The 7,433-nt window shown below is 52.8% G+C and overlaps 3 protein-coding genes across 3 annotated transcripts; 1 reads left to right on the forward strand and 2 right to left on the reverse strand.

The window, feature by feature from the left end:
- Positions 1-1,881: 1,881 nt before the first annotated feature.
- J4E82_011483 (uncharacterized protein) lies at positions 1,882-2,469 on the reverse strand (the record flags this gene model as incomplete). The annotated part of the gene is made up of 1 exon (XM_051737687.1): positions 1,882-2,469. One exon carries the CDS (start codon positions 2,467-2,469, stop codon positions 1,882-1,884), a length of 588 nt encoding a protein of 195 aa, XP_051582550.1.
- Positions 2,470-2,960: 491 nt separating this feature from the next.
- J4E82_011484 (uncharacterized protein) lies at positions 2,961-4,022 on the forward strand (the record flags this gene model as incomplete). The annotated part of the gene is made up of 1 exon (XM_051737688.1): positions 2,961-4,022. One exon carries the CDS (start codon positions 2,961-2,963, stop codon positions 4,020-4,022), a length of 1,062 nt encoding a protein of 353 aa, XP_051582551.1.
- A 635-nt stretch (positions 4,023-4,657) lies between these two features.
- J4E82_011485 (uncharacterized protein) lies at positions 4,658-5,602 on the reverse strand (the record flags this gene model as incomplete). Its single annotated transcript, XM_051737689.1, has 2 exons — positions 4,658-5,140; positions 5,195-5,602. 2 exons carry the CDS (start codon positions 5,600-5,602, stop codon positions 4,658-4,660), a joined length of 891 nt encoding a protein of 296 aa, XP_051582552.1.
- Between the last annotated feature and the right edge of the window lie 1,831 nt (positions 5,603-7,433).

Here is a 7,433-nt window from a genome sequence, read left to right on the forward strand (position 1 = left end):
TTGGTCAGCAGAAGCCCGATATTCAACGCCCGACGCATCGAATTGCATCGGTCCTGAGATTTCAGACTTTGTGGGCAATAGTGCACAAAGTTTCGAGAGACGTAGCAGGGGGGCAATCTGATGCAGAAGACTCGCTTACGCTGACCATATCTGACCCATGCCTAAGTATTACATCTTGTTAGTAAGCCTATATTTTCTCCTACGAGGCTGCCAAAAGTAACCGCAAACTATATATACGGTCACGAATGAATTGGTCGTGCATCTGCTCACTAGCATCGATAGTTACCCGCAGACGTGCAGCTCCTACTTTGAACGTGCATAGCATGGCCGATACGATACGTGGGGCTAGCGTTGAAGCTCTTCGCACCAGGTCTCCGCGTCGAAGCCGCAAACCCGTCGATTATACAAAGTACTTCGCTGATAATAGCAGCGTCGATGCTAGTGAAGACGAGTCTTCAGTCGGGAGTGTCGACCATACTATCATTGAAGAGAGCAGCACCAACCAAAGTAGATACGAGTCTACCATGGAGAGTGCAGAATATACTAGCGATGCAGAGAGCAGCACCGATGATAGTGGATACGGCAGTAGCTCGTTCGTTTCAGATGATTCTGATGGATCAGTAGATTCTGACGACTCGTATGCTCCCAGTAGCCGAAGAGAAGACGATAGTTTCTCCGAGCCTGATTACGATGCTTCAGGCAGCTCATCTGATGGAGGCTCGGGTTACATGCCTTCCGTGTTGCGTGACAGGCACCGAATCTCAAGTATTAGCGATGGAGAGAGCAGCGCCGACGATAGTGGATACGGCAGTAACTCGCTCGCTTCAGATGATTCTGATGGATCAGTGAATTCTGGCGACTCGTCTTCCCCCAGTAGCCCAAGAGAAGACGATAGTTTCTCCGATCCTGATTACGATGCTTCAGGCAGCTCATCCGATGAAGGCTTGAGTTGCAAGCCTCCTGTATTGCGTCTCAAGCAACGGGCCTCAAGTACTCGGTGAACGCAACTCAACCGCTAGATGGTTTCAAAAACTACGCATTTGTTGACTCTGCTAGGGATCTACCAACTTCGAATGAGCTTATGGACTGAGAGGGTTCCCGAAGACCATAATGGAAGGAGTGATCGGTTAGAGGGTATGGAGTTACAGCATACCAGAAAATACTTCCTCGACAAAGGGGGGCGGCGATACGGAGGCAGGGTCGTAGTTGTGGACAAGCCTCCGACGGCATGCGTGCTGCAGCGCTTCTAGACCGAATCAGATCGTTGGTCTACCCTACTGGCATTGTGGAAGGTGTGCTGAAACAAACCTTGTTTCTAACCATGTCTCGTCTGTTCGATTGTTGTAGACTGGCTACGAGCAGGAGCGTCATCTTTAGAGATAGCAATCCATGCAGCAAACGTTCTTACGATTTTACCTCTGATGTATATATCGACCATACCCGCGTGCAAAAGCCCACGCTACATCGAGGCTTACTCCCTTCATTGAGGGTTAAATGATGCGTGACGGGTCTGACGATTGGAGAGGCCAATATCTATATGCGCATTATTGTAGTCAATCAAAGTCCCTCCCCATGTGACGGAAAATCCTGTGTATCCGAACCAGCCCATGAGATATAGTATCGTGTTGGGAAAGATGTTATCCCTGTCCTCTCATCGGCTGGTTCCGGCACACAGGGTTTTCCGGCACACAAGGAGGGACTTTAGCTGCTGTATGCGGCTCTCTGGATCAAGCCCAACTGCCCATCAGTGATCATGAAAAAGCCTATTGCAGGCACAGTGACGGTTGACAATGAACTCAAATCGATATAGGGAAGAGGATATGAAAAGCCATTTTAAATACGCTACTGCACGCAACAATTCTAGTAAATCAGACACAGTTACTATGGATGACAAGTACTAGCGACCACATTGAGCCACTCCGTCTGAGTGCCGGCATCTCTCCAAGCTGTGGTCTTGTATTTCTCCGTAAGCTTTCGACGGTTTTCGTCCGAAATGTTCACGAGCTCTGTGATCTCGGCCCCGTGCTCTTCCTCAAGATTTCGAAGGTCTTTTTCAAGAGCGCATTTGAGCCCTGCCAGATCGGCGAAATGTTTTTGCTTACATTCCTGGAGCTTTTGTGCATATTTGCGATCTGAATTCTCTATCGTGGCGTGGTCGAATTCCTCCTGGGTAGACTGCTCCAATCTGTACTGTTCAATCGCTCTATCAGTAAGCTTATTACTTGTATCGGAGGCAGAAACAGGGCTTTCGGGAGTCAGGATGGTAGTCGAGTCTTGATTCATAGCTGCATCTGAGTGCGGAGATTCACGTTCCTCAGAGGGTGCCGATGTCTTGTGCTTCCGTTTGCGAGATGATTTTCTTCCCACGCTTTCGCCTGCAACCTCCTGTTTTCTCTTCCTCTTCTTCTGTCCCACTTTCTGCTTCTGCTTCTGCTTCTTCTTTTCATTTGATTCTGTGTCACTTGACATTGCAGGCGTTAGCGATGACGGTATCCTAGCTCTAAAACTGATCCTAAAAGCCTGTACTTCACTTGGCTCAAGATATACGGGTGACTTCCGGCGATGGACGGGCAAGCGTATACTTATCGACTATATGCCAAACGAATCTCACGTCATTTGACATATCAGCGCTTCGACAAAGCTCCCATTTTGTACCTTCTGCTTAGCTCTCAACGGACCAAAGCAGTATAAAGCGTCCTACCGTTGACGCTGGCCTCCATGTTCATCCGCTAAGCAGATCACTGCGCTGACAATAGCCGTGATGAAAGAACCCTGGGCGGACTACGCTTACGGGCAGACCCCTCCTACTTCGTCAGCTTTCTCACTTGATGACGACAGGTATTTAGTCTCCATCGCGCCTTTGCATCCCAACGTCAAGATTCTCATCCACCATGCTGCTGATCCAGCCTGCTTCGTTGGGGCTCGCCTGCGCGATGTTTGCCAGCACGCTCGCTCATGTGATGCTCGAGAGCCCTGTCCCATACGGTAGACCCACGCTGAATAACTCGCCTCTGGATGGCACTGGCTCAGACTTCCCGTGCAAGCTCCGACCGGGCGTGTACGATGTGACGCAGATGAACTACTGGACGGCCGGCGAAGCGCAGACCATCCGCTTCTTAGGCTCTGCGGTTCATGGCGGCGGCTCCTGCCAATTCTCAGTGTCGGAGGATATGCAACCCACCAAGTCCAGCCGGTGGAAGGTGGTGTACAGCGTGGTCGGGGGCTGCCCGGCCAGTGTAGAGGGGAATCTGCAAGGAGGTCCTGCGAGCCGCGTCGCAGATACGTTCGAGGTCGTGCTCCCCAAAGAGCTGCCGAGTGGCGAGTATACCTTCGCCTGGACCTGGTTCAACAGGCAAGGCAACCGTGAGATGTACATGAACTGTGCTCCGATCACGGTCCGCGATGGGGGAAATGACCCTAGATTTCTTGCGTCCCTTCCCGACATGTTCGTCGCGAACCTGCCAAGCTCAGCTTGTTCCACCGTTGAGAACTTTGACTACGCATTTCCAGATCCTGGAAGCGCTGTGCTGACCGGAAGCCAGGCAAGTCCTACTACGGGGCTCGTCGGCGCCGGATGCGCTTCCATGACTGCGCTCGGTAGCGGGTCGGGGACGGTTCGTCCTGCGAATGCGTTGTCAAACAGCTCGCCCGGCCAGCAAAGCACGTACACGGTTTTGGGCGAACAGCCGGCGGCTGCAGCTTCCGAGGTTGCCTCTGCGAACTGGCTCGGCAGCGCAGCAGTGAAAGCTCTCGCTGTCGGAGAGATGACAGCTTCCGAGGCTAAGGCTTCTGTTGCTCAAGTTACGCAGGCGCTGGCATCCCAGGGGCCGGTACCACCGGCAGGCGTAGCAGCCAGTCTGCCAGCTGCATCTGAGACCTGCGTGCCATGTAGTTCGACGAACGAGGTTGTCTGCATAGACAGCGACCATTACGGCCTTTGCGATCTTGGCTGTGCACGTTCGCAGTTATTGGCCCCTGGAACGGTCTGCACAGATGGCCAGATCTTGAGACGTGATGTTTGAGAGGCTCTGGAACTTGTCTTGTTGGAAGGAGAACAGTTGTCAACGCTCTCCATGATCCTACTTCATAGTTGATGCTGCTTGCTGCTCTGTAACTACCGCATGCTATGCCATGCATGTGGTTTTGGAATGGAACAAACTTCTCGCTCGCATGCTCATCATCGTTCTCCTTGTGTCATCTATAGATACGAATGGAAATCCCGTATCAGGGGTTGTCAATGCGCTATGGCAGTCCGTACGAGATGATGTGGAGGTAGAATCAAGATGATCCAGCATGGACGCATGTATTATGTTCCCAGTATGGTATAATCGTTTGTCGCATGCTCTCAAAGGTGATTCAATCAACATGAAGGCGCAAAGTGGTTAACGTTCTAATTAAGCATAAAACAATGAGATATAGCCTGTCACCAATGTTCTATACTAAGCGCGATAAAACTGATCTAGGCCATAAAGTCCCTCACTGTATGACGGAAAACCCTATGTGCCGGAATCGACCAACGAGATAGAGTACCGTGTCGGGAAAGATGCTACCCCTGCCCTCTCATTGGCTCGTTCCGGCCCACCGGGCTTTCCGTTACACAGGGAGGGATGTTACTTCATACAAGCCGCCACCGAGCGACGCTGGAAAGCATGTGCGACTACCAATTTCTTTTCTCCTCGTTCCCTCCGCTGAGTTCGACAGGTTCTACGTTGACTGACAGTGTGTTCCTGTGGTCGGTCTGTGTGTGCAGTCCAGCAGCTGTTTGGCGCCCAGTGCGAGCTTTGCGCGCGAAGAAATAGACAAGACCCGTGCACAACGCGAGGAAGAGGATTACACCGACCGTGATGCCGGCAATGGCTGCTGTGGAAAGCGCCGGGGACGACTGATCGGCCGATGCAATGTCTCCCGGTGAGCTGGCCGCTGGTGGAGAGGCGACTGTCGAAGGCGCTTCATTAGGGACAGGATCGCCCGGTGCTAGTTGGTAGTCGGCCCTGGCTGCAGCCAGCACCTGTTCATGGAGCGTTTGTGTGGCGTTTGGATTGATGACGCCAACCATCTGCTTCCCTTTACACGAATCAGGGGCAGCACAGTAGTAGAAGATCGGCTCTGTGCTGTTGATCGTGAGATTCCAATGGGTAATCTGTCTTCATTAGCCAGCAGCCTCGAACTGCCGACACTATCTGGGACCGCTCACATCGCTGGGTGTCTTGACCCACTGCGTCTCTGACCAGAATCCCGTCCTGTCTCTTCCAGTGTATTCGTAAGGCACGCACGCGCTTCCATACTCGGCCCGAGCCACAGAGTGATCTGGCGGGTAGAACTCGAAGGTGACGATGTCTCCAACAGACACATTGGTCAGTTCTGCGGGTTCGAAGTGAAAACCGCCTGCACCGGCTTTGACCACATGGACCCGGACTTCGGAGGCGGTAGTTTGCGTGGCAACAGACGAAGTAGAGGAGGCGGTGCTCGCAGGTGGAGCAGCTGATGTGGTTGAGGACGTTACGCTCATCCGGCTGTCGGTTGTCGCTTGTGTAGGACTCTGTGCCAGAACAGCGATTAGCATGAGCGTGAGTGTTGCGGCCCAAGCCAGTGGTGTGGACATAGTCGAGTTTTGCGTATTGCGACGCAGTTTCACCAGCGAGGTGTAATGCGAAACCGTACGACCGTGATTCTAGAAGAGGGCGGAGATTGACAATGGCTACACACCTGCCACAAAGAAGTGACCATTCTTGTGATCTAGATGTGCCAAGGTATTCCTGTAGGTCACTTACATACTCACCAGTATCCGCGCGACACTCGGCTAGGGTCTCATCACCAGCAGTGGACAGCATCAAGGTGTTGTAGACAGATTCGGCTTGCCAGCTAATCTAGCCCCTTCACCATGATGCATGATCGAGGCAAAGGCATGGCACCAATCATGCGATTCACATGCTTGTGTCTTACCGTAAGGAAACCTACGTCTCATTACGTCTGATTATGAACCGCTTGCAACAATGCCAAAGTTGTAGGGCAGGATCGTCGCTCGCAGACAGAAGACACACGTGGGGGAGAAATCGACGCCACAGTAAGAGGTATACATGACCTCCAAATCATGTGTAAGCCGCTTACCTGTCAGAATCGCTCGTAGTCGCCTGGGTCGTGCTAACGCCATACTTCTGGATCAACCTGGAAGAACTTTCGTAACGCGTCCTCTTTCCCACTAATCACCTGCTTCGCTCACTGGCTCTGGAATACGTGCAATAGAAACAGATGGTAGTACAATGAAGAGCTAGGCGTGCTCCTCTCGTGGTCTCAAGCGTCGGCAGCGTCATGTACACTTTGCATCTGGCCCTCCATGTCGCTCCTCACGCTGAGTGCGGAATTGCTGCTGTGCATTGCGTCGTCGTTGCAACAGCAAGAGCTCCTGAATATGTCTTTCACGTGCAAGCATCTGCAGTCGGCCACTGAGCCGGAGCTCTTTCGGGAGTATAGCAATGTGTCTCGACACCGCCGCTTGTTCCTGCCTTTTCTCAAACGAATTATCCGTTAGCCCGATCGAGGCAAGCACACTCGAAAGCTGAACCTCAGACCTTGGACCACGCTCGGCACCTTCTGGAACAGGGACTTCGAGCCAGACGGCATCATACACGAGAATCGCCATAAGCGACAAGAGTTGGGCAACATTCGTGGCACAAAGCTCACCACAGCGGATTATACCCTGCTTGTTCAGGCCGCGAGAGACACTGAGGTGATGCAGAGAATTCCGCCGTTTGATCGCAGTACCTGCCATCCCGAGATAGTCGACAAGACTACATCCGTCACTACTGTACCCCCAAATCTCGGAGGCACACACGCGTTCGATCGCACGTTCTCCGAGCTGCTATGGGCAGGCAGTGAAAATCCACTGGTCATACTTCTCATCGCCTTGCTTCCGAACGTGAGAGACATCGTGCTTGACGATGTGTCGGGCGATGTACATGCTCTCAGCTGGCGGTCGAAGCAAAGCTTCTCAGCGTTGCGGACACTGACAGCCTGTGAAATCGACAGCGAGCTGCAGTGGCCTTTTACTTTCTTCCAACGGCTGCTGGCTGCAGGCAGACCGCGTGCTCTGCAGATTTCTCACGCTACCTCAGGGCGTCTACAGCACACCGAGCACGAGCCCATGGCACAAGAGCTTCTTCCACCGTTGGCTCCGTTGTCCGGGACGCGGGCCCTCGAACGGATCGAGTTGGAGAACTGCTGTCTACGAGGATCGGATCTGCGGTCGTTGTTGTAAGGCTGCCGCGACTTGAAGAGCTTCTTGCACATAAGCAGAAGATGTGAGGCCGGACCTTGGAGCCCCTCGCCTGTTAAGTTTGTCGAACCAGTCTACGTGGAAGAGATCAAGCGACTTTATCTGGATCTGGTGCCGTTCATGTGCACTGGGCCATAACAGCTGCACGCCGAGGTGGGAC

Source organism: Alternaria postmessia, assembly GCF_024291825.1.
Source record: "Alternaria postmessia strain BMP 2775 chromosome Unknown scaffold_211, whole genome shotgun sequence".
In the NCBI taxonomy this organism is placed as follows: domain Eukaryota; kingdom Fungi; phylum Ascomycota; class Dothideomycetes; order Pleosporales; family Pleosporaceae; genus Alternaria; species Alternaria postmessia.